This window comes from Emys orbicularis, chromosome 2 (assembly GCF_028017835.1).
Source record: "Emys orbicularis isolate rEmyOrb1 chromosome 2, rEmyOrb1.hap1, whole genome shotgun sequence".
Taxonomy (NCBI): Eukaryota; Metazoa; Chordata; order Testudines; family Emydidae; genus Emys; species Emys orbicularis.
Window position 1 is genome coordinate 111,010,333 of NC_088684.1, and position 27,048 is coordinate 111,037,380.

The 27,048-nt window shown below is 43.1% G+C and overlaps 1 protein-coding gene across 1 annotated transcript in view; it reads left to right on the forward strand.

The window, feature by feature from the left end:
- Window positions 1-27,048, forward strand: part of KIF13A (kinesin family member 13A) — a 202,971-nt gene that overhangs the window by 81,087 nt on the left and 94,836 nt on the right. Inside the window, exons 3-4 of the mRNA XM_065397999.1 lie at window positions 8,677-8,689; window positions 16,424-16,484. Coding sequence (XP_065254071.1) covers window positions 8,677-8,689; window positions 16,424-16,484 — 74 coding nt within the window. The remainder of the gene's footprint in view (window positions 1-8,676; window positions 8,690-16,423; window positions 16,485-27,048) is intronic.

A 27,048-nucleotide genomic window follows, 5' to 3' on the forward strand; every position in this document is an offset into this window, starting at 1 on the left:
ATTGTAAGCCTCTGTAACTGTGTAAATCACCAGACAGGAGAGAAACATTAATTAGTGTGAAGTGCTGGCCACAGTGTGTTATGTCCTGCCCCACAGAGACGGCCCATTGATACCAGATGAACTAGTGTGGATCATTGAAGAGGACAAAAGACTTTGTTGCTTGCTTCCTGCCCCTTCTCCTCCACCCTCCCACAATAAAGAGATATGCAAGTGAATTCCTCCCGTCAACTGAGTTTGCAGGGCGAAGTAGAATGGGGGGAAGAGATAAAAACGCCTAACAAGGAGGAACTATATCTTTATGCTGCTTTTATTCGGAGGGGCAAGGATTACTAGGCATAAGCAAAAGGTCCCCAGTGCATTGCCTGGGTTAGCCCTACAAGATATATAGAGCTTGCCTATTACAGAAGTTTCTATTACCTTTTGAAACTTAAGATTGGAACTCATTTCTGTGTATACAAGCTTACCTGCTTTAACTTTGTAAATAACTCTTGTTTAATTTTCCTATATAATAAATCTTTAGATAGTTTATGATAGGATTGGCTACAAGCATTGTCTTTGGTGTGAGATCTAAAGTGCAATTGATCTGGGCTAAGTGACTGGTCCTTTGGGACTGGGAGTAACCTGAATATTGCTGTTATCATCTTTCACAAAGGTAAGCTTACCTGGATGGTAGCAGATTAGAGTACCCAAAGGGACTGTCTGTGACTCCATGTTAAGGCTGTTGTAGTGTCTGAGCAGTTTACACATGATTGGTTGGTGAAATCAAAGCATAGATCTCTCAATCAGTTTGGGGTTAGAACCCTCTTTCCTAACAGTCTGCCCTGAGGTTGGTACCCATGCTCTTGAGCCACTGCAGGACAGCTTGAAAGGGGCATTATGAAGAAAACCCCCAGTACACCAGTTCCTTCACCATTTCCTACCTTTAAAGCAAACATAACCCATGGGATATCCTCACCTTAGGACAGAAGGCAGGCTCACTCAAAACTATTTAGATGGTGTTAGTTATAAAAGACTAGCCTATAGATTTCAGTGACACTGGATGGATCATCAGAGAGGACAGCATCCATAAAGACAAGACCAAAAAATCTCTGCACACTTTCAAGAGAGCAAACCCCTCTCCGTTGTCCCCTCCCACACATGGAGAGGTAGAACAAGTTCTCAAGCTTGCTATAACTCGATATAGTTAAGAAGAGTTTTGCAGCACACTCATACAAAAGAGCCCCACTATTTTCAATTGCTCCAGGACACTCAACAAAACGAACTGCATCCTAGGGTGTAACTGGAAACCGAAAGTTAGAAACTGCAACTGTCAGATGCTTGTAAGGGAAAGCTCATTATTTTTATCAAGAGTACAAAAGAGAACTGGAGCAAGGGTCCAAGTGCAATACACACTTACATCATTAAATAATGATGAAATTACATCTCTGCCAGGATAATACTCTTTAACTTGCTGATCCCGGGCACTTGTAGGGAGATGATGTGGGGAGGAATTCTTTTTAAAAAAAGTTCATATTAAAATGCTGAAAGACCACTGTGACATGGCATTCCATATGCTTTATGAAAATATGCTTATGATATGAATATGCCATAACTGAGATATACTTTATGCAAGATGGCTCATGTAAGGTATCATTGGAAAGGTTATCATTTACTGAATATGATTATCCCATTTGTATGCATGTATCATTTTTGTGTCTGAAGTTAGGAATTTTGACTATGTATCTGTATTTAAACAATGCTACTTTGGGTGACTCCCACTGCTAACACTTCAGGTACAACAATGTAAAAGCCCGACAGTGTGGGTGACCCATCAGCAAGGACAATGGATTGTGAAAAACTTGGCCTTTGGGTGGAGCTCCATACTGCCCCTGACTCATGGATGCTGTAATCCTACAGAGTCAGGTGGTCTTGTCACCTGATACTAAAACATTACCTGGGACTTCTTGTAACTTTCCACTGTAAGGGAAGGGGGGTCAAATGAGGGAAACAAAGGACTCCCGCCTTGTGCAAATCCTATTTAAGGGTGGGGAGTGAGGTAATCCTGGTCGTCAATTCTCCCCTGCTACCCCACCCAAGATGACTGCTGGAAACAACCTGACTGAATGGGGGGAAAGAACTGGGCCCAGGCTGGAAGGGCGTCTGGCCTGTGAAGATTATTAGAACCACATTACATGTGAGTTCTCACCCTAAACCTTAGTTTGCATGCTCTGTTTTATTTTCTTAGTAGTCTGCCTTGTTCTGTCTGCTACCTCTTTAACTACTTAAAATACACCTGTTATAGTTAATAAATTTACTTCTGGTTTATAATGCAACCCAGTTTGTGGTTGCTAACTGGGAGGTGGGTGAGAAATTGTGCATACCCTCTTCCACACTGAGGGAAGAGGTGAATATAATATATCTTTGGGTCTGTACTCCAAGGGAGGTGGACATCTGAGTGCTGGAGCAAGTCCCTTAAGCTGAGTCTTCCCAGAGCTGATCTGCAGCTGGGTGTGGCCCTGCCTGTATATGTGTGAGAGGAGGTTTTAAGAGCCTGTCTCAGCAAGACAGGTTAAAGGGGGCCCATGCTGGCAGAACAGGTAGACTCAGTGGTATTTCAGCACATCAGGTGACTTCTCAGGGGGTCCAGCCTGTCACAACCACCTCACCTCTTTTGGTAAAAAATTATTTTGTCCATTAAAAATTATATTGGTCATTAAATGCTCCCACCATGTTATGACTCTTAAAATATAAGTTTTGCTGTAGTCAGCTTGAAAATGAGGTGAAGGCCCCATAGTTTATACATCATCTAGAATCTTCATATTTGATTGCTTAGTCTTCATAAACTAATGCTGAGAAATGAGAAAGATCTACAGAATAGTCACTAAAATGCAAAATAACTATAGTGGAATGACTGTGAAATCACCGGTTATTTAGTGGAGTCAAAATAAGACCATTTTCTCAAAAGGTCCCTCTACTGTTGTATTCTCTGTTTTTGAGTACCTAATTTTACACCTACTTTTTCATTTCAAAGGTGTTGAAAACTTCAATTGAAGTCAATTTGTTAATGCTACTTACAGAGTGGAAGGAAAAGATCCTAGACAGGTTTTTGCAGTGTACGTTTTTTTAAAATGAAGAGCTTCTCTTCTGGTTGATCTGAAGCTTGAATGGAAATATTGGAACAATTCTCCCTCTGGGCCAGCCCATGTTCCTATTAAAGTCAATGTGAACAAGATTAAGCTGTATGGGCCGTAGTATAAGTAAATGTTAAACTGCTTTTCATTACACAGAAGTAGCATTATAGTCAGAATATAGAAAAGCTAACTGGCATTCTTCTATGCAAAATATTCTGTATGGTAAAGAGACAACATTTTGAAACTGCTAAAAAGTGTGATATAGGATTTGTTTTCTTTAATAAGAAAACAGAAAGAAAGTAGTATTGCAATACAAATCAATGTGCAGTGTCATTACTAGACAACTGGGAAGGCAAATGCACTCTGGTTACACACCTTCACTTGCTGCTGTTGCCAGTGGTGAATGGCATGTAGCTGTGCTGAAGAGGAAATGTGCATGAGTTCAAGGACACATCCCAGCCCAAACCAAGTTTACCTTTTGCAGTTAATTCCTTACTGCTTTCAGTAAATCAGAAGTGTATTGTGAATATGATTTTAACAAGATAGAACATAAATTATGCAGTAGCAACACAAACAAACATTTGTAAGTGTTTGTATAAATTGGTTTTCTTTAACTGAAGGAAAATTTGTGAGAAATGGTTTATGCATCCTAAAATCTTGCTGTATGTCAGGGAAGTGAACCAAACAGTTGCAGTGCTGATGTGAAAGTATGTCTTTGAGCAGGCTATAAGAATGAGTGTGAATAGCTTTTAATTTCTGAAGATTAAAAAACAAAACCACTGGAATTTGATCATGTTTGTTCTGGTTTTGTAAACAATTTTTTTCAAGCTTCTCAAGGTATTCAGACAGGACAGTTTTGAGATCTTTGACCTAGAGAATCACTTGACCTGAACTGGTAGTGAACAGGTTATTCCTGGAACTGGGTTATTCTATAGCTCTAAAGCCACTATTGTCTGTCCAGTTTACAAAATTAGATAATACTTTGCAGTGTTTCTTGAAGTCCTCCACATCTAGAGTATTGGTTTTCAGTAAGTTTAAACTTGGCACTGAAATACGCACATCTACAATTGATAATTTATTCCATATGTTGGATCTTGCAAGTGCCTGTAGCGCAAAGCGAAGACAGTTATAGTGATTGCTGTAACTGAACCATATGCTAATTTTTGCTTGATTGTTTTCTGATTCTTGTGCTCTTTTGAAGTGGAGACACAATTTTTTTCAGCATGTGTTCTGCTGGGTTTACATCTACAGAATCATTTTCTCCTCTTGAATGAGATAATACATTACTAAATGGATTACAGTACTAATGGATACAGGGCTTGGGGCCTGTGTGTTGTATGGCACATCTTTCAAAACAGTGATCTACATTGACATGAAAATCTAGTTGCATTGAAGGAAGTTAATACTGGTAAATCATAACACATCTCCAGATTATTGTATTTTGAAATATCAATTAAATTGCATATGCTTAAAAAAAAAAAAAAAAGCAAGTCCTTAGATCAAAATAAATCTTGTGGTGCTTCTCTGTCTGAATTGTTGCCAGGAAGATGATTAGTGTGAATTGGCAGAAGATTCCAAATAACTAAAAAGAAAAATGTAATCTAAGATAGTTGAATGATTCCAGAGACCCTTTGCCCTTGTTGCTGCTGGTGGAACCAGCAGGTGTTCTTGTTGTTGAGTTGCTAGTTTGGGCTTGCTGGCAAGAAAAGAATTTTGGAATAGGAAGCAGCTAATCCCTGTGGTTTGAAATCAAGAAAATCTGCTGGAGTGATGAGCATCTTGCTGGATGAAATTGGCAATTGGGAGCTTGCATCTGCCCACCACCAATAAAAATGTCACTGTTTAAGAAAAAACATAAAGTAGGTTTCAGAGGATAACAGAAAAAAATTACCCAACCATAAATTTAAGGAAATATTTTACAGAGGATGTATAAAACTATCTGTTCCTTAAGAAAACCACTTGGACTCAGTTGCACCGCAGTAGATCCACCTTCACAAAGGACTATTGATGTGAGGGTTATACACTCAGGATTGTTTTGCTCAGAAAGACAATTAAGTGACTTCACATGGCATCTGTCTCCCCTTTCCTCAACCAGATACTCTGTGTATTTGGTGATCCTGTGGTGGGTCAAGGAGGGACATGTCAGCCCTGCAGAGAATTCCCCAGTAAAATGAATACATCCTCAGACTGTTAATTTTGTCTCCTCCCAAAAACCTCTGGCTGTGAGGATCTCCTTTAAGAAGTAATGGAGCACCCCTTTGCACAGGAGCTGTGCTGTTGAGTAAGGTTGGAGGGTGTTGAGCTGGCGCAGGGTCAGTGTACAGACAGCTCCATTCTCCTGCTGGTCTCCTGACATGTCTGAGTATTTCTTTGGGTAGTAGGAATGTATGCCTGTCTTGATGTGAGTAATTGGACATGGGTGAGGCCTCATTTCTTGGGAGACAGGATTAGGGAAGTAAATGGATCAGCAGGCTGGAAATAGAATGTCTATACTAGCTAAAATAAGGGGGAACATCCAGAGAACATTTACAATGGGCAAGATAACAATGGATAAAGCATAAAATGAGGTAAATAATAAGTAGTGCATAGACTGTGTGTACTCTACAGAGATTGGGTTGGCACTTTGTAGAAACCAATCCCAAAGCATGTAATGCAATGTAATGTGTAAATGTATATAAAGAAAGAGGTTTTCTGTGTAACTGTAAATGTGTGATATGCTCTATGCCAGTAGTTTTCAACCTGTTGTTGGTCTGCAGTGTCTAAGGAGTCTGCAAAAGGTTGTTGTTACTATAGAACAGTGCTTTTCAACTGTGGTCTGCGGACCAGTGGGGTTGGGGGGGGGGGGCACAGACTATCTACGATTTCCAAAGGGATCTGCACTTCCATTTGAAAATTTTAGGGGTCTGCAAATGAAAAAAAGTTGAAAACCAGTGCCCTATTCCCACCCCCAACCCTTGAGTCTGATCAACTCAATGTAGCTTTGCTGTATGCCGGATAAAGAAACCTGAGTGATGAGACTGGAGTCTAACTGAATTCTTGGGGAACTGAGTGGAAGAGGTCTCAGGGGAACCCTCATAGGGAGCAAACTCTGTCTGCTCCCTCACACTTCCTTCCCCTTAACTCCGTCTGCCAGGACTTCCTGCAGTAGGGGGCGATCAGACAGTTGCTCTGTAACACCATTGAAAATTGTTTTGACTTCAGCAAAAGTAAACTTCTGGAGTTGCAGCATGTATCTGAGAGCAGGATTTGACCCCCCATGTGCTTTCTGGTCGGGAACATAGTAGCCAAATGGTTCTGAATTTTTTTTTGTTGGCACCCCCATCGGTGGTGGTTGGATAGATGAAGCCCTCTTGGAATCCCCTCATAAATGCCCTCCCTCCTTTGCTACAGTCTTTCCCTCTTTCTGTCCATTTTCTTTGCTGTCCTTTCCTGGTTGTCTCTCACAGTCACCTATGTGTATTTTTCTAAAAGCAAAAAGGAGCTCCTGTGGCTTTATGTTTTGGACTCTGATTTGGCAAAGCACTTAAAGCATATACTTAAGGCCATCCTGAATCATAAAAGCGCTTATGCACTTAAATCCCATTGATATCAAAGTTAAGCACTCACTTAAGCACTTTGCTTCAAACTGTGGCGTTAATTTTTGCTTTCTTTCTTTATACTCGATGGTAGCATTAGTTGGAGAAGTTTGTAAAAGGGCAGTTTTCAAGGAACTGCTCCCCTACTTTTCCCAAATGCAAGGGGAGCTGTGGAATTTCTTTCTTTCTTTTTCTCTTTATCTCTTTCCCCCCCCCCCCCCCCCGTCACAAAACTTTCCCCATCTCCACTGTTTCTATTTCTGTTGTCTACCCTTATGAACCTAGATCAGTCTAGTTCCCCAGGTTGGGAGACCCTGTAGTTACTTGTACAAGAAGCTGTAGACACAACTGTCATCATTACAGGGTGAACTTAACTTTAGATCCCTTTAGTCCATTGCAGGTGTGCCCCTTTGGGGATTAGGCCTCGCTATCTTCACCTGTCTCCGTCTGGAACTATGCTGTTTAACTGCTCCAGGACTGGATCTGTGGGTGGCAGCCCATCTGTTTCCCAACAGTGTTAACACTATAGGCCGAACAGAGTTTGTAAACTGACGTTTATCTGATATTATCTGTGTGATATGATTCTGGCTGAATGCATAGAATTAAATCAAAGGAAGCTGCAAAGAGGAAACCAACAGGAAACAAAATAATGGCAAAAACCTGACACCTGTGACAGCAGGTGATTAAAGCGACTCAAAAATCATTTCTTCAAAACAAAAGATTACTTATTCATTCACCCAAAGATACAAAGCATACAGAACAAAAGAGTAAAAATATAAAGGTCTATACACATATTTCCCTTTGCCTAAGCCTTATTCGTTCTTTGCAAGCTTTGGTACATTTCATCCATCTCTGGCTAGGGAGAAGCAGAGTGCCTTGCCACAATTAGTGCGTGTGTTTCGTCCCATTTCTTCCTCCCCCGACCTTGTATGTCTTTCAGCTCTTACTGACACTCTCTGAGTAGCCCCCAACAACTCACTCAACCCCACCCTTTTCTAGGGCTGAGTTCCTATAATGGCTTAGTATCCCCATTTGATCCTAGGCATAGCCTTGGGAAGAGTAAACCTTTGTAGCCTTGACAGAGGGCTTGTCTACACTGGCACTTTACAGCGCTTCAACTTTCTCGCTCAGTGGTGTGAAAAAACGCCCCCCTGAGTGCAGCAAGTTTCAGCGCTGTAAAGCACCAGTGTAGACAGTGCACCAGCACTAGGAGCTACGCCCCTCGTGGAGGTGGTTTTTTTAGAGCGCTGGTAGAGCTCTCTCCCAGCTCTGCCGCGACTACACAAGCCATGGTGCTGCTGCAGCAGCGCTTTAACATTGCCAGTGTAGACTAGCCCAGAGTTAGGCAGGTAGCTTCTTCTCAGTTGATAGCCCAGCCCTTGTTATTTTAACTCGTTTGAAACTATTTACTGTACATGTCATGTCTATGCCATCATTTTGTTTCCCCCTTACAAGTTCCTTTGATTTAACTCTGCGTTCTATCAGGATAATATCACACAGCTAAACTGAGATGCAACTGGTATTTATTAAAAATAGATATTTCCCAGTTCTAAGCAAACCTCAAGATAAAAATGTTCAGTCTTTTTTGTTCTTCCTCATTTAATAACAAAACTTGCTCTGCCAAAGTAGTAAATGAGTGTAGATTTGCGTAAGTTCTAATCCTGCAACATGTTGGACTTCTGGGCCGATGCTAAACCCCGTTGAAGTCAATTGGGCTATGCCCTGCCACAGCAAGTGGTCACCTTATAGTTCAGATTTAAAATATATAATATAAGATATATATATATATATGTGTAACTACATAATTAGTATTGGACACCAATACTTTGTACACTTGATTTTACTTCTGTACGAAGCATTTAATATGAAAAGTTCAAAAGTATGCTAGACGTTCACCTTGTTTGTATTTGTTTCTTTTTATTGCCTTCCTGGGATCTGGGTGATGTGTTGGCAATCTTCTTTATGGCTATTGCTGATTCTCCAACATCTAGAAAACCACCAAAGGTAAGTGTTTGATGTCTCATTTTGTAAATATACTGACTTTAAAAATGCTGAAAATTGAAGAAATGCCCAGTATCTTCTATTAGCATGTTACATGAATGCTGCCATTAAAGGAAAATCTATTTTAAAAGCACTTGTTTCACATATTATGTTCAAATTACAGATTTCTCAAATCAAATTTAAATTGCATGTTAATTAGATTAAAATATACAGAAAGATAAAGCTGCTTCTTAAAATTGTGCAACCAGGCGATGCTGTTATTTTAGTGCGGTTTTTAAAAATTCTTTTGTAGGTAGAAATAAGTACTCCATGCAGAATACATCATTGCACATAATGTTGCTTTTTACAAAAAAATCATATTTTTTAAAAAGTACTAAAATGCAGGAAATGGATTTGATAAGAAGCAAATTGTCCTTTTTTGTAATCGGCGTTCTTCAGGTGTGATTATCTGACAAAACAGCCTGTGAGCACCTGACACAGTAAATCCCCTAGAGAGGATTATCTGAACTATATATTTTTTTTTTAAAGTGTGTGTGCGTGCGCGCGTAGGGGAGACAGATGACAACACTGATTTAATGATAAATAGTCACCACCTTGTTCGTTAACGTTATTTTTGTTTTATCTTTTTTTTTTCTTAATGATGAATGTAGAATCAGGTATCAAGTGCAGGTACCAGTGATAAGTTAAAAGGACACTACTTTATAAAATATAGCTTGTGTAAAACGTGTGAAACAGACCGAGCCAGCTGCTATTTCATTTTCAAGCTTCTAACATGTTTGTTACCCTTTTCTGTTTGGCAAACATTGGACTTCTTTTATTTCTGTGCTCCAGACAGAGGTGGAATTACCATGTCTGGGTTTTTGTTTTGTGTTACTTCCTTGATTTTTGTACCATCATTCTTTATGATGGTGGGAGTGTGTAGAAATCTGGAATTGGGCTTTAGTTGCTTCTGCAAAGGGAGTACAACAGCACAGAATACTTGTCTAGGTCATCAAAGAATAATGATTGATGTATATTTTAAGAAAAATAGCCATCTAACTGCAAGATTAGGTGTTTTGACCTACCTTTCCAACCCTTCTGAAAATTAAAAATGTCTGCAGTTAAATTATAAATTAATGGAGATATCCCATCTCCTAGAACTGGAAGGGACCTTGAAAGGTCATTGAGTCCAGCCCCCTGCCTTCACTAGCAGGACCAAGTACTGATTTTTGCCCCAGATCCCTAAGTGGCCCCCTCAAGGATTGAACTCACAACCCTGGGTTTAGCAGGCCAATGCTCAAGCCACTGAGCTATCCCTCCCCCTGCCCCAAATGGTAATGCTGTGTGTCATTCTGAAGATTTCATCAAGCAAAGGAGGATGGAACAGAGTACTGTAATTTAATAAAGCACTCAGTTGTTAAGGTATTTGAAATATAAAGCAAAATTTTAATCAGGTGTTGGGCAGGTAAATGGGATGATAAGTTGGTTTTAAAGAGGAAATGCTGTGTGTTCTACATAGAAAGGAAAGGAAAATATTACAGACCTTGTATTTGTGTTTTGAGGGGGAAAAAAACTTTTTCATGTTGCCCATCATAGCTACAAAGTCTTATTTTATACATCTGTTATATTAGTGTGAATTGATAGAGAAGCTTGCTGTACTTTTATGTAACATTGTGACATATCTAATGCAAAACAGGACTATTGATCATCATAAAAATTACAATTATTTAACATTTAATTTTATAATTTTACAAAAATATAGTCACATTTCCTTGTGTGCTCTTTCCTTATCATTTGGAGATAGAGCACCGTAATCTGCCTCACATTATAATGTAAAAACTTGTGCATGTGTCAAACCTGAACTATTTGGTCGTGTTACTGAGATTTTAATTAATCTTCGCACTATAACGCAAAACTTTTAACATGTTGTGTATAAGGTTCCCCTATCTGTTGGAGGCAGAAGGAAATTCTTGTTCTGCTACAAGTGATTGTGTGTATTGTACACTCCTCTGTATGTTTATGTGCACCCAGTGCACTCAAATCAGAGACTTTTGGCAGCTGTACCAGCAGGGTATAAAGGGGTATGGTCACTGTCTCCCTCTCAGTTCCTTCTTACTGTCTGTGGTGAGTGTTAGAGCTCCCCATCAGTCTTTGAGCTCCAGTTTAGGCAGCCTTTAGGAAAATTCTCCTTCTGTATATAGTTCTAGCTTAGCCTAGTGTTAGCTTTAGAGTAGTTAGTAATTTGGAGAATTTAGGTTGGGCTACCATGCAGAAATCCCCAGGTTTCAAATGTGCCACCTGCAGTGCTGTAATCCCTGTTAGTGACAATCATAAAAATTACCTAATCTGTTTAGGTGAGGGGCATGTGAGGGATTAATGTCCTATTTATACCTCCTTCCCAACAAGAATGAAAAAGCAAAGGGAATTTCTCCTCAAGAAGGAGATGAATCCCTCTTCGGAGCCCGACCCCAAGACAATGCGGTAGCATAATGTCCTCAGCATGTTCAATAAAAGGAAGTTTTTGCACAAAACCGGACATTAAGTGCTTCCTTAGGGCATCAGCCTTATTCCAACCCTGCAAGGTCATGGAATGTGACCTTGGAACCTTCTTTTTACAGCACTTCCCAGAGTGAACCCCTGCAGGAAGTATCATTATACTTCTTATCCATTAAAGTAGGCCTTCCAAGGGCTACTATCTCCAGTCAGATGAGTGTTTTATTTGAAACGGATGACGTTCTCTGAGACAAGATTTGTAATTTTAATTCAGACAGGTAGTCCTCACAACTGTCATAGCGTTCATTCCTTAAATAAATTCAAGAAATATTCCTTCTTTAGTTAATTTTCCTATTCTTCATGCTACCTCATCAGATCCACTACAATGAGATTTTCATAAAAGTATGCCTCCAAAGTGGGAAGCAGGATCACCTTTTAAATATGGGGAAAAAAACCAACAAGGAGTCCTTGTGGCACCTTAGAGACTAAAAAATGTATTTGGGCATAAGCTTTCGTGGGCTAAAACCCACTTCATCAGATGCATGGAGTGGAAAATACAGTACAGAGGTATAAATACACAGCATATGAAAAGATGGGAGTTGCCTTACCGAGTGGAGGGTCAGTGCTAATGATCCAATTCAATCAAGGTGGAAGTGGGCTATTCTCAACAGTTGACAAGAAGGGGTGGAAATCACTTTTGTGTGCTAATGAGACCAATGTAATCAAGGTGGCCCATTTCAAACAGTTAACAAGAAGGTCCTAGTATCAGCAGGGGTCAATTAGTTTTTGTAGTGACCCATCCCCCCCCAGTCTTTATTCAGGCCTAATTTGATGGTGTCCAGTTTGCAAATTCAGTTCTGCAATTTCTCGTTGGAGTCTGTTTTTGAAGTTTTTTTGTTGAAGAATTGCCACTTTTATGTCCGTTATTGAGTGACCAGGGAGATTGAATCCTACTGGTTTTTGAATGTTATAATTCTTGATTCAGATTTGTGTCCATTTATTCTTTTGCGTAGAGACTGTCCGGTTTGGCCAATGTACATGGCAGAGGGGCATTGCTGGCACATGATGGCATATATCACTTTGGTATATAACCTTCTTGTTAACTGTTTGAAATGGGCCACCTTGATTACATTGGTCTCATTAGCATTACAAAAGTGATTTCCACCCCTTCTTGTCAACTGTTGAGAATAGCCCACTTCCACCTTGATTGAATTGGCTCATTAGCACTGACCCTCCACTTGGTAAGGCAACTCCCATCTTTTCATATGCTGTGTATTTATACCTCTGTACTGTATTTTCCACTCCATGCATCTGATGAAGTGGGTTTTAGCCCATGAAAGCTTATGCTTGTTAGTCTCTAAGGTGCCACAAGGACTCCTCATTGTTTTTTTTTTTTTTTTCATATTTAAAAGGTGATCCTGCTTCCCACTTTGGAGGCATACTTTTATGAAAATCTCATTGTAGTGGATCTGAGGAGGTTAGCATGAAGAATAGGAAAATTTATCCATATTTATCTTTGTTTGAATGATATGTCACGGATCCACAGGATCAGTGCTATGCCCTCAGCTTTGGAACAGTCTCTAGGAATAACCCCTTCAGGCGCCTCCCCCCCTCCCAAGGGCAAGAGTGCTGGAACCTCAGTAGAAGGGGGGAGGCACAAGGCCACACCCCTCTCCGTGGCTCTACCCTCTGCTCCTCCTCTTCCCACTGAGGCCCTTCCCCCGGCAAGGCCAGAAGCCAGAGCTAGGCAGTGGTAAGAGTCACCCAGGGAGCCCGGGCCACTGTGGGGAGTCCCAGACCCTCCTCCTGCCCTGATCTCCACCCATTGCAATTTGACACTATTGAAAGATGTATATTGTGTTGGAGCATGGGGTAGGTGGAATCTTAACTGTGTATGTAAAGTATAGTCTGTTTGACCACTTCTAATTGCCTTAGTAGCGTGGGAGTACGATCAATTGTAAAGTGACTAATTCTTAAAAATGGCAGCAAATCCAGTGAAAATTGGCAAGGGACCTACCAAACTACAGAAGCCATAAGAAGTGCAAATATTTTACATAATAATATGATATTAAAGCCACTGATGTGGACAGTTGCTTTCTTTGGAAGAACAGAATATAGAGTTTTCAAATGAATCATTTATAACATACAGGCCAACTTGTAGGTAAAAAATGTCTCAAAGAAAATGTAGACAGTCCTGAGCAATCCTCTTAATTGTGTTTCTTAAAGTACCATATAGTGAGGTGGAGATGGCACTCCTATTATAACCTATCAAACACCTACTAGCCAGAAGACAGTATGAAAGATAAGTGGGGACCCAGTCGGTGAGCTCCAGGGGCAATTCTCTGTTGATAATACAAACCCCACCTCTCCTTGTTTGGAATACAGCAGATGCTACTAGGGTATTGTCCCATACTACCAGGAGGTGGGCTTCATCTTGCATAACAGTCTCCGCCTGGTAGGATTTCTGTTTTTCCTTTGGCCAATGGAAGGAGAGAAGGAATTTTTTTCTTCCTCCTTGTTCTCAACACATGAATGTTGGGCAGGGGACTCCAGTCTCCTAGTTGCCTCTCTAATTAGGGAAGGGTTGTCTTTGCTGCTGCACCCTCTCCTCCAGCCTCTTTTTCTAGGTCATCCTCTCCATGAATAATTTCAGTCCTTCTGTTGCTGCTGATAGTTTCCCCATGCAGTAACAGAGTGAGACTAATGTAATTATCAGTTTTTCTGCTGCCGAAAGGGTTCTGAATACCAGCAGTGAAACAGGCCAGATTTAAGGTTCACTGAGATGCTTAGCAAAGCAGAGCCACTAGAGCCTCAGGTATACATACGCTATATGCAGGAATAGAAAATTCTGCATATCTTTTGTGTATTGAAAGATCTGAATGTAATGTGTTCACATGGTGAGCTGAGTTAAGGGTACCAGAACTGAGTTTCCTGCCTGATCTTCATGTAACTTAAATCTGAATCACAATACCACAGCCATTTTGAATTTATTTATAACATGGCTGTTGCTTGGTGACCTACACAGTTAGGTCAACGTAAAACAGCTTACCTGGACCTAATTATGTCAGTGTACACACTACAGCTTTGTCTCACCGATGTGAGTGCCGTACTGCACCGACATCATAACTCCATTTCCACGAGAGGCGTAGGGCTTCTGTCGGTGTAGTTAGGCAGACACAGTATCTGTGTAGACAATGCGTTACTTACATCACCTGTTGGTTGTCTTGATAATTTCAGGGCTCTATAGCCTTGAAATTGACAAGAAAGCCGGGCAGCTAGAGCCTGTCTGCCCCAGCTCCCTACCAGGTTGCGCACACCTTGCTCTCCACTCAGGGAGGTGAGAAGCCCAGGCAGCTGCCCCACCCCCGGCTCCCGGTGGGGAGCTGTGCGGAGCTGAGAGCTCTGGCTCTCAGCCCTCTCTCCCCCATCCCCCCACGCTCCTGGTGAGGACACGCACCATTGACAGAATGAGAGTAGTGTGGACATAATTACTGCAGTGGTTGTAAGTTGACTAACATAGGTTGACTTAAGTCTATAGCGTAGGTGTGCAATTAGTCATCATGTATTCATCTGTTTGCGCCCCACACCAGGCTCTCCATTCCCAGTCTTCTTGCCTAGCCACCTACAACACCCAGTCAGTTCCCCTGTTACCACAGCCTCCAGTTCCAGTCTCATCAAGCTTCTTGTCCCTATCTGCTCCCTTTCCTCTCTCCCCAGCCTTCAAGGCAGATGTTATCATCCATGCTGCCTAGGTGCCAGGGACAGGTAGGTCATTGAGAGCACAGGAGAGACAGGCTTCCTCTTCTCAGTTCTGGTGCCTGACCCTGCCCAGAGTAGTCAGTGTAGGGGAAAGTCCAACTTTGCCCTGTAGACCTGGACTGGAGCATGCTCACTTGTTTTGTGGGGATGGCACATGTGCAATCTGGTCAGCACTAGGAGCTGTGGGGGGTTAGAGCAGGGGTGGGCAAAATACAGCCTATGGGCTGAATCCGGCCCATCTAACATTTCTGTCTGACCTGACAGGCTCTTTGCCTGCCCCCTCGCAATCTCCAGGCCATGGCGCAGCGGGGTGCTCAGACAGGCTGCCTGCCTGTCATGGCTCCACGCCACTCCCGGAAGCGGACGCTGCTGCTGGCATGTCTCTGCACACCACTGGTGGGGGGAGGGGAGGCGGCTCTGCACACTGCCCCTGCCTCCAGCACCATCCTCACAGCTCCCATTGGCCAGAAACTGGCCAATGAGAGTTGTGAGGGTGGTGCTTGCGGATGCAGGCAGTGAATGGAGACTCGCTGCCCCTCTCCCCCCAAGGGGCACGCAGAGACATGCCACAGTGCCAGCAGCTGGCCGCTTCCAGGAGCGGCATGGGGCCACGGCATGCAGGCAGTGTGCCTGAGCACCCCGCTGCGCCGCTGGCCGGGAGCCGCTTGTGGTAAGCGCCTCCCGGCCAGAGCCTGCACCTTGCACCCCTTCCCGCACCTCAACCCTCTGCCCCAGGTCAGAACCCTCTTCTGCATCCCAATACCCTGCCCCAGCCCAGAGCCCCCTCCTGCACCAAACTCTGTCCCATAGCCCACACTCCCTCCTTTAATATAGTAAAAATGTGTGGCCCGTAACGACTTACTAAAATTCATGGAGTGGCCTCCCCTGCGAAAATTATTGCCCACCCCTGGGTTAGAGCATGCTCAGTGTGCACCAAATCTTCTTAGATTTTAGTAGCTAAAAATCTCCGAAATCTCTTCTTAGCATGTGCAAAAACAGATTTCCAAAATGCTTGTAATTTGGGCAGATTTTCCCAAGAATAGCAAAAGGCTCAACCCCTGACAAATTTCAAGACTAGGCTGCAAAGTATGCTGATGCTAGAGCTTCTCAAAGAAACGGTTCTAAGAATTTTTTAACATGGCTAAACTTATTTCTCCCTACCCTCTTTCTGAGAAAAGACTGAACTGCTTTGGCTGAAACTTTCCAAAAAATTCAGCCTGAGGTGGACACCCAACATGGAATATTTCAGCTCAGATACTTAAAGTTGGCAAAGTCTTATATGCAACTGAAAACAGTCTTATAATGGGAAATGTGGGGCAACCTTAATAATGGTGCTACCAGACCTTCCTATAATAACTATCCCCCTACTCCTGTTGGGATCTGTATTAGGTTCTGTGGAAATAGTGTGGTGCATCTGTCATTCAAACAGGTATGAGGAGTTGTGCTTCAGGGATGGATGTCTTGTGTGTTGCAAGCTCTTCATTTGTCTTTTATACTCTTATGCAGGTGTTTGCCTTTGATTACTGCTTCTGGTCCATGGATGAATCAAACACCACAAAATATGCAGGTAAGTCACTGATTTTCACCGTATTTGGCAGTGTATAAATACTTTGAAAATGGGTAATTTTCTGTTTCTTTGACTGATCCTCTGACCTTTTTCTCACTAAAATGGACTTTTGGCCTTTCAGTGGACTAGGCCCAAAAGAGTGGAGTCTCCTCAGCTCAAAAAAATACAAAATTTATGGGGCCCACTGTAATGTTAGGAAATAAGGCTTTTTAAAAATCTATAAGCTTTAATGTTTTCTTCCTTTTTTCACTCCCTTCTAGCCTCCTTTGAGAAATGATTCTTTCAATTAAGGTGAAATTTCAATTCTCTAGCAGAAATTATTTCTGGTTCCTAATGCTAGGTGTGAGACCATGTGTTTTCCGTGCCCCACACCAAGATTGAGGCAGAGCCCACTGACTGCTGCAGAGAGGAATAATCTCTCTTCATCAAAACATTTAACCAGTGTCACTCAAACCCTAGTAAGCAGACGACAGGTCAAATTTCCAACTTGTACCCTTCTCTAGTGGCTTGATGTCCTATGTCAGATGGTCAAGGCCAGTCACTACTGCCTCTTGTCATATAACTTCTTATTTTTATTACCTTAAAACTTTTACTATCAAAAAGGAACCATTTTGATTGAATAGACATTATTTGTATCTTCAGAAGACAAAGGCGTTAGGGGATGGTCTAATGACATGAACTAACTTTAGCTATGCAATCTCTTACAGAATGTGCCTTTTATTGTTGCAGACCATAGTTATCGGATCCTAAATCCCAGAGGTGGTAATCAGTTCAGTGGATTCTACTGTGTCACCTGCCTAATCTGGATGAGGCCTTTTTATGTAGCAAACTTCTCCCAGTGACGTTAGTGTGAGTCTTTTCATTGACTTCACTAGGACCAAGGAGAGAGCCTGGAACCAAATGAGCAACTAAATTTAAACCCATTTGCTGTCTCAGCCTAAACCCACTCCAAATTAATTTAATGGGAGTTACCTCAACCCTACCCCTCTGCAGCCTACTGGATCTCTGAGTTACACCCGAGTTTCCTCTAATGCCACCCCAAAAAAGTTCTATTGACGTTTTTTAGCTTGAGAACTGTACTTATATACAGCCCTAGTCTGTTTGATCAGACTGTAGAATGGTGATACTTCTTTCGATCCCTCTCTTCAGCAAAAAAACAAACCAACCAAAAGGCCTTTTCAAGATTTTCTTGATGAAAAAAGATGCTTTTACCATCCCTTATCAGTTAATACGATTTTGTACATTGCTGGAGTTATCTTGTGACTGTCTTAATTCTTTTAAACAGCTGGTGTGCACTAGAACATAATAAATTTTGGGGGAGGATAAAAGATTTTCTTTTATCTCCTCTAACATAAAGTGACTGGGATTTTGGCTGGCTAAATCAATCTTGTGTTAACTGACTCTATTCCATGTCCTACAATAACATACCTTGTTTTAGTGCCAAACAGCTGAGTGCAGAAGTGATCAGAACTCTTAAAATTTCCTTCTTTTCAGTGGAAACAATTCCCCCCCCCCCCTTTTTTTTTTTTTTTTGATATCTTCACTATTTAGTTGCTTTTAAGGGATTCATAGCTTTGCCTAGATCATCTTATTTGTTGTTGTGGTTGCTGATTTATTATTTGTATTGTGGTAGCACCTAGGATTCCAGTCATGGGCTAAGGTCCCCATTGTGCTAGGCACTGTACAAATGTACATCTTGTCCAACACCAAAGACTGAACTGGAGATCCTCCAGTGCTAAAAACATGATGTGACAAGTTCCCCCCAGGGTGCCACCTGGAACTGGGGTACCACTGAGCCCCCTGACCCACCAGCCTGGGCTTCTTCTCACACTGTACTGCTGTGACAAGCTGCAGAGCCCTCCAGCCTGCACTTTCACCAGCATTCATACAGGTAGGGCCATACCCAGCTGCAATTACATGCAGGCTCTCTGTCCAGCTCCTGCAATGAACCAACAATAGAAAGGGTACAGCTAAGGCAACTCCCAGTTCCCCAGGCACTCACCCGCTTTGGAGTATAAACACAAAATTAAACGGTCTTGCGCTGCACAGGGAACTATGCAGCGTAAGCTCAGAAAGTTCGCCCTCTCCCTCAGTGTGGTGAGGAATAGGCAACACCTTTGCCCCTGAACTATGATTCCCACAAACTTCACTCCAACTCACTAGTTTAGATAAAGCAAAAGCAAGCTTCTTAACTACAAAAGATAGATTTTAAGGGATTATTGATAGTAAACAGATCAAAGCAGATTACCTAGCAAATCACCAAAAAATGCAAACTAAGCTTAATATACTGAATAGATTGGATAGGAATTGACAGATTCTCACCCTAAGAGATGATACAAGCAGGCTGCAGATTCTTAAGGGGCAAGCTGCACTTGCTTTACAGCTTGGAATTCCCAGGTGTTTCATTCACAGGCTAGAAATCCCTTTAGCCTGGGTCCCGCACTTCCCCCTGTTCAGTCTTTGTTCCTCAGGTGTTTCCAGGAGTCTTCTTGTGTGGGGAGTGAAGAACACCATGTGATGTCACTCCCTCCCTTATATTGCTTTTGCAAATGACAGGAACCCTTTGTTTCCAAGCTTGGTTTCCAGACCAATCTGTGCAAAAATACTGACATTCCAAGATGGAGTCCAGCATTATGTGGTCTGATCACATGTCCTTGCAGAGTCAGAGTTGCCATTACTCACAGGCTGTTTGGAGCGTTCTCAGGAAGGGTCATCACCAGGTGGGAGATAAGCTTCTCCTAAGGCCTATTTTTTCCCCTAATGGCCCATTGCGCTGAATAGGCCCTTCCCCACTCGCTATCTCGACTGAAAGCATCCTATCTAGTGGGCGTTACCCAGGTGTAACTACATTTGAAATACAGATACATAGTCAATATTCATAACTTCAGATACAAAAATGATACATGCATACAAATAGGATAATCATATTCAGCAAATCGTAACTTTTCCAATGACACCTCACATGACTTATCTTGCATAAAATGCCGCATAATTATGTCATAATCATATCATAATAACATCGCTATGAAGAATATGGGGTGCAGTGTCACACATGAGTCTCTACTGCAGTAATGGGCAACCTGCGGCCTGCGAGCCACACGCGGCCTGTCAGGGTAATCTGCTGGTGGGCCATGAGACAGTTTGTTTACATTGACCATTAATATGCTTGGCTGCCCAACCTGTGCAACCACACAACTTGATTGTTGTTGCCCTTGCCCTTTGGTGTGTGGGCTTATCTGAATATGTTTGAATTGTAAATGTAAATTGTAAACTTTATGGCATTGGGTTTGTGTCCTTTTGTTCTGTAAAGCACCTAGAACGCTTTGGATGTCACATAAGAGCTAAATAACAGAGCTGGTTGAAAAATGGAACATTTTCAGCAAAATACTTGTATGTTTAAATTTTGAACTTTTTGAAAATAATATTCTGACCCAGATAATGCGGTTTCTTTGCTTTCCATTTGCCTGGCTAAGATTGGTTGAGGTTAAAGAAGTTGATGCTTAATCTCGACACGGGACAAATAGTGCTAGTGGGTTAAGGGGAAAGCATCTTGAGCACAGGCAGAAGGGTTTGATGCATCCCCTATTAGCATCAGTAGGAGTTTTCCCATTGATGTCAATAGGGCCAAGAGCAGATCCATGGGTGGAGACACATTCCCTGCCCTGAAAAGTTTACACTTTATAGACAGAGACCATACAAGTCATGGCACAGCATTTTGGCCAATGGAGGGCACTGAGAGACTCACAGCAATGAGAACAAAGTAAGGACATTTTTACAAGTGTGTGAACTGCAGTAGCATTTCAGAAATCTGGAAAGAAATGGGTTTTGAGAAAAGGAGCGAGAGAGAGAGAGAGCTTCTTGACTTGCGGATTATACTTCCTCCTCTGCAATTAATGTTAAGTGCAGCCTAACCACTTCCAGACTGCCTGAGGCTGCATGTGTGGAACAAAGGGGGGTAGGGTGGAGAAAGGTGGCCTAGATTGTTCAGTCAGTATCCCTTTCTAGGTGGGTTATTTTGATTAGGATTTAGGGCATGTCTACACTTGCCATTTAAAGTGGGGAAAAGTCCCTTTTTTGCGCAAAAACCGTGGGAGCATCTACACTTGCCAATGACTTTTTGCGGTGAAACTCAGAAGTTTCACCGCAAAAAGAAAATCACCTCCACGAGAGGGGGCCACTTAGGGATCTGGGGCAAAAATCAGTACTTGGTCCTGCTAGTGAAGGCAGGGGGCTGGACTCAATGACCTTTCAAGGTCCCTTCCAGTTCTAGGAGATGGGATATCTCCATTAATTTATAATTTAACTGCAGACATTTTTAATTTTCAGAAGGGTTGGAAAGGTAGGTCAAAACACCTAATCTTGCAGTTAGATGGCTATTTTTCTTAAAATATACATCAATCATTATTCTTTGATGACCTAGACAAGTATTCTGTGCTGTTGTACTCCCTTTGCAGAAGCAACTAAAGCCCAATTCCAGATTTCTACACACTCCCACTATCATAAAGAATGATGGTACAAAAATCAAGGAAGTAACACAAAACAAAAACCCAGACATGGTAATTCCACCTCTGTCTGGAGCACAGAAATAAAAGAAGTCCAAAGTCGGCAGGGCTGTTCTCCAATCAGTTGTTCCATGACTCCTACCCTCCTCCTATGGTAAGCTTGTGAGTCACCTAATGTGTAATGGACGTGAACAATCACTCGAAGAAGAAAAACCGGTTACCTACCTCATGTAACTGTTGTTCTTTGAGATGTGTTGTTCACGTTCATTACACTTCCCACCCTCCTTCCCCTCTGTCGGAGTCACCGGCAAGAAGGAACTGAAGGGGGGTCGTGTCGGCAGGGGTATATATGCACCAGCGTGGAGGCGCCACTCTGGCGGGGGCTCCCCTGCCGGCCTGACAGGAGCTGCTAAGGGAAAAAGTTTCCGACGTCCATGCACGCGACGCGTGCACACCTAATGTGTAATGGACGTGAACAACACATCTCGAAGAACAACAGTTACGAGAGGTAGGTAACTGTTTTATTTCCCTTTTCATTTTAGTTTTTGTTACACTAAAGTGCAGGAAATAAACAATAACTAATATATATTTGCTGAGGATTTCTGGAACAATGTAAGCCATAAGATATTTTTGCAGCAGTACAGAAAAAGAATTAAATCTACTAGGCCAATTTTACCCCTGGTGTAATTTCACTGGAGTCAGTGGAATTACAACAGATTAATTATACCCCTAACTTTCAAAGTGCAACAATGTGCCATACCTTTCAATACCTCACTGTATACAATACAATATAGCATACCTTCCAATACCCCACTGTACACAAATATGCCATACTTTCCAACCCAACACTATACAATACAGCACACCTTCTAATACCCCACTCTGTATACAGTATTTTCAGAGCTTGTAATTTATAAGCCCCTATTAGGTATCCACGTATTGTAATAGAAATAATATTGAAGTATGTATCCATGTAACACTCAGCCATTGCAGGGTTGGGTGCAGTAAAGTGACACTCAGGATCACTGCACACCTGTTGTGTACTTTGCACCTGGTGGGAGAGGGGGTTGGGTGCAGTAGAGTGACACTCAGGATCGCTGCACACCTGTTGTGTACTTTGCACCTGGTGGGAGAGAGCAGCTAACAACACTTTGTCCTTACACTTTCTTGGCAAACTCTTTGCAGTGCAAACATTGCCATCAATGCTACTTTCTGTATTTCCAATGTGAGCTGGAAGTGGCTCTCTTGTTACATAGCAAGACCACCAAAATGCTACTCTGGGAATAGGGCACATATGCTGTGGACCTACAGCAACCCAATATAATGAGGTGCTACCTCAGAATGTGCTGCGAAGGGCATAGCGTGAAAGGAGGCCATCAGCTAAACATGCTGTACAGCTCTACCAGCGTTAGATACAAATCACACTCCCAGCAAAAACAGGAGAGGGGATTGTGGCTCTCTGAGGAGACTAGGGTCAGCAACTGCTTCTGTCTCAAGGCTATGAGAGATGGTGAATAATGAAAACCAAAAGACACGTTGCTGGAAAACGCACCCACAGCCCTCCTTACTATACAATAGACCAGTGTTTCCCAAACTTGGGACGCTGCTTGTGTAGGGAAAGCCCCTGGCGGGCCGGACCAGTTTGTTTACCTGCCGCGTCCGCAGGTCCGGCCGATTGCGGCTCCCACTGGCCGCGGTTCGCTGCTCCAGGCCAATGGGAGCTGCTGGAAGTGGTGGCCATTATGTCCCTCGGCCCACGCCACTTCCAGCAGCTCCCATTGGCCTGGAGCGGCGAACCGCGGCCAGTGGGAGCCGCGATCGGCCGGACCTGCGGACGCGGCAGGTAAACAAACCGGCCCTGCCCGCCAGGGGCTTTCCCTACACAAGCGGCGTCCCAAGTTTGGGAAACACTGCAATAGAGCAATTTTCCTACTTTAAAGTCTATACCTGAGGGAATAAAGGAATGTGGGGATATGACATTGACCCACCCTGTCTAGACTAGGAAATAGGTTGTATTGAAAAACGTGATAGTTCAAGCATGTTAGCTAACAAGTTTTTAAATACTTCCTATTCTCCCAGTTTAGACCTGCCCATTCAGAAGAGGGGCAAGGAAACAAGGAAGGGGCACTGGACATGTTAGAAAGTCCCAGTTCAAACCACTTGCGCATCCACCAGAGAACTCAAGCAGATACACCCCAGCCCAGAGAACTCAGCTGGCCATGAGCTGCTCTTGTCAACCCCAATAGTAGAGGCCTTCGGAAGGTGAAGTTCACTTGTCTGCAGACACAATGGCATGAACAGAAAATCCCTGGGAATTGTGGTCCTACCATAATTAATCCTAAGGGATTCATCATGTGAGGGAGGAAAGCCAGGGTATTTTAATTCTGACCTGGGATTCTGGGTGGGAGGGCAATGGAGTGAGTGAGCAAGCATTCACCTTTGGGCTGCCACTACATATACAGACTCTACCCCACTCTTTTCCTACAAGCCAGAGAGGTGCTCATTGCTTCTCTTTGTTTCAATCTTTAAAAAAATAAAACAGTGAATTTAGTGCAGGGAAGAAGTGCCAGACTGACTGACATAGAGGCTAAATCATTTACAGCACTGAAGGGCTTGGAAATCCTCACCCCTCTGCCCTGATGCTGCCTTCCCCAGTCTCCCCCAGAAATACCCCATGGGTTTATTTCTCCCCCAAACACTGCCCCCCTCCCCCACCGCTAGCCCCTGGCCCTGCTGCCCCCCCACCCACCCCCAGACACCAATCTAGGCCACATGGCTCTTCTCTTTCCTTAGTGCGGCCACACACACACCCCGCAGGCTCCCAGCCCTGACCTATGCTGCCTCCCCCTCTTCATGATAATCCAGTGTCCCTGGCAGCCCCCACTTCCTCCCTGAACCCTCCCATTTTGTCCCGTCACTTTAAGAAAGAAGCTCCCCATTTTGCTCACCGGGCAGGCAGCGGCAAGCTCCTTTCCTCTGCACATACCTGAACACAGCTGTAACTGGGTGGACAGGACAGGGAAGTTTCCCCTCTGGAATGTGCCCCCTCCAGGGTGTCTGGGGAGGGGCATGTGACCATTCCTTCCCCTCCCTAGTGTTGCCCCTGACTGTTACAACCTATTAGCTAGCAATAACTATCAAGTCCTAAAACTGGATGAGACAAATTTTACTTTAGTACATGCTAAACTGGTCAAGGGAAGGACCCTACTCTTCATCTCTACCAGTTTGGCATATGTTAAAATCAACATTGCCTCATCAACAGTAGAGCTTTAGGGCGCAATAGTTAGAACATGTTCTAACATCACACCATGAAATTCCAGTCAAGGCAAAGTGCCTTGGTATGTCTAAAAAAGAATCAAAGGTGTCTTGTTAAAAAATTTGTTTAAACTAATGTTTTAAAATCCTAATCTAGACAGAGAAAGTTGTATTTTTAACAAGAGTTAACTGGTTGAGGTGAAGCAAATAAAATTTTCCATGTCTCCATTTGGTTTTTAAAATTGCTAGCTGGCAGATTTTTTAAAAAGTAACACGCCTGTTCTTCTTCGAGGAGTGTCCCTGTGGTGCTCCACTTTAGATGTCTTGATGCCCTGCACTTGTAAGGAGATTTGTGGTAGCGGTGCCCGGATGGATTGCGCACGTGCCATTGCTGTCTCGTGCCATTCCAAGCAGTTACATAGCGGTGCACAGCCAATCATCCCTCAGTTCCTTCTCTACTGCCTTTAACTTGAGTCAGAGCACTAGATAGATTAGAGTTAGATAGCTCATAGTTTGAGAAAGCATAACAGTTATCCTTTATACATTTCATTTATTTAAAAAAAAAATCTTCCTTTTTCCAGTTATCTACCCTCGGTAAAAAGTTAGGTTTAAATAGACTGTCTGTTCCCTCTTGTTACGTTTCAGAGACAGATGTATCTGGCATGCCCGGATCACCGGGTTTCAAATGCTGTCTGACTTGCAGACTTTCTATCCTGGTCTCCGACGGACACGCACAATGCATTTGGTGTCTCGGTGAGGCCCACATCATGCAATAGTGTCCAGATTGTTGCAGTCTCGCAGCCAGAACCAGGAAGGCGAAAGATCTCCAACTGAAATTGCTCATGATGGAGAAATCATTGCGACCAGCCTTGGACCCTGAGTCTTGGACCCCTCCAGGCCAATGGTCTCCATCAGCAGCCTCTGACAAAGGACCTGCTTCTACGGCTCCTCATCAGGAGCCTTTACCCAAAAGGGCAACTAAAAAGAGGGCTCAAACTTCTCCTCAGAGGGAATTAGCCAAAAAGAAGCAATCCTCACCGGCCAAGTCCACCTCGGTACCAACAGCACCGAGCACATTGGACTCCGAGATCCCGGGTCCTTCCAGCGTCGGGAGCTCTCACAGAGCGAAGGACCCGAAGCAGGCTAGGTCTAACGGCGCCTCACAGGAATCTCATGTTCGACTGCAGAAATACAGCTGATTGTTGCAACAATAAACATTATTCACAAACCCCCATTATTTGTCGAAGCTTCAACATATTTGGTGTATTCCCCAAAATGAAGCATCTCACTGGGTCAGAGATTACACAGTAAATAAACTTTGACTGACCTGAAGTTTCATAAGGTGTATATGAATCCATCAAGTGTCTAGAATGTCCAGACCCGAAAAAGGAGAACTGGAGTTGCAGAAAAGTAAAGTGCCCAAAATGTCACATAATATGACATCTGATGTTTGAAACTACATTAATCTTATGGGGTGTCTGGACCAGAGACCTCACTCTCCCTTTCACTAATCTGTTCCACTGACTTTTTCTTCAAATTGACATGTTTGAGGTATGAAAGTACTAGACTTCTAAAAGGAAGAGCATCGCCACTAAAATCAGTTTTTCCCACAACTGAATTTGAGATCAAGTGCTCAGCAGTGATTAGAAGTGGAGATTATGAAATAAACTATCAACATTTTACAGTCTATTCACTTTTTGCCTGTAGGGTTTTGTGGGAAGTAGAGGATTAAAATTTGTCATCCATGTGTTGTGGCTGACCCTTCACCCTCATCCATCACCAACCCAAGAGAGAAATTGTATAGATCAGTGATACTCAGACCTCAGTGGTTCAGGAGCTAAGTTAGTGATCAACATTACCCAAAAGAGCCACAACACATTAATTGTTTCATTTACTATTACTATTTTATTACTATTTCAGTTACTATACATATAAAATTCTCCCAGCAGAATGGCTGACCAAGTATTCTGCAATTGGTTAATAACCTAGTAAAAGCATCATGATTGGTTAATAACTTAGATTGGTTGTTAATTAAATCACACTGTGTTTTAATATCATGGCTGCAAAGAGCTGCAGGAGGCACATTAAAGAGCCACTTCTGGCTCCCGAGCCTCAGTCTAAGTATCACTGGTATAGATGTGGAACACGATCTTGCAATGAGATTTATGTGGGTGGATTTTTACATCCTCACACAGAGACCCAGTCTGACATTCCTCAGGGCACAACCTGGACTGCTGAATAGCTGTGTCTCCTCAGTTCTCCAGCCTGGGATGCCTTTTACACTGCTTTACTGGTGGACAGCCACTCTTGGCCAGTTAACACACAGCCCGCAGCACATAACTTGCTCCCAACTGCACAGTATGGAGTGCTACGAGTTAGCCACTCATGAATTACACTGCAGAATACCAGCAGATTCCTAGTCTCAGACTTCCCCCAGAAATGTGCATCTTGTAGTGCTCAGTACCCTCCTGAACAATACAAGCTTGTAGAAAGTCTGTCATTTCATTAAAGGAAAATGATATGCACGTGCCTTGTTATCCCAAATGGAGTTTCCCACACACTTTAATCCAAACCAGGCGTGGGCAAACTACAGCCCGCGGGCCACATCCGGCCCACGGGACCGTCCTGCCCGGCCCCTGAGCTCCCGGCTGGAGAGCCTAGTCCCCGGCCCCTCCTCCGCAGCCACGCTGCCACGCGGGCCGCGCTCTGGCCCGCCACTCCTGCTGGGCAGCGTGGGGAGCACAGCTGGCTCTGGCCGGGTGTTGCGGCTGCGAGTTCCTGCTGCTGGTAAGATGGCAGGGAGTCCT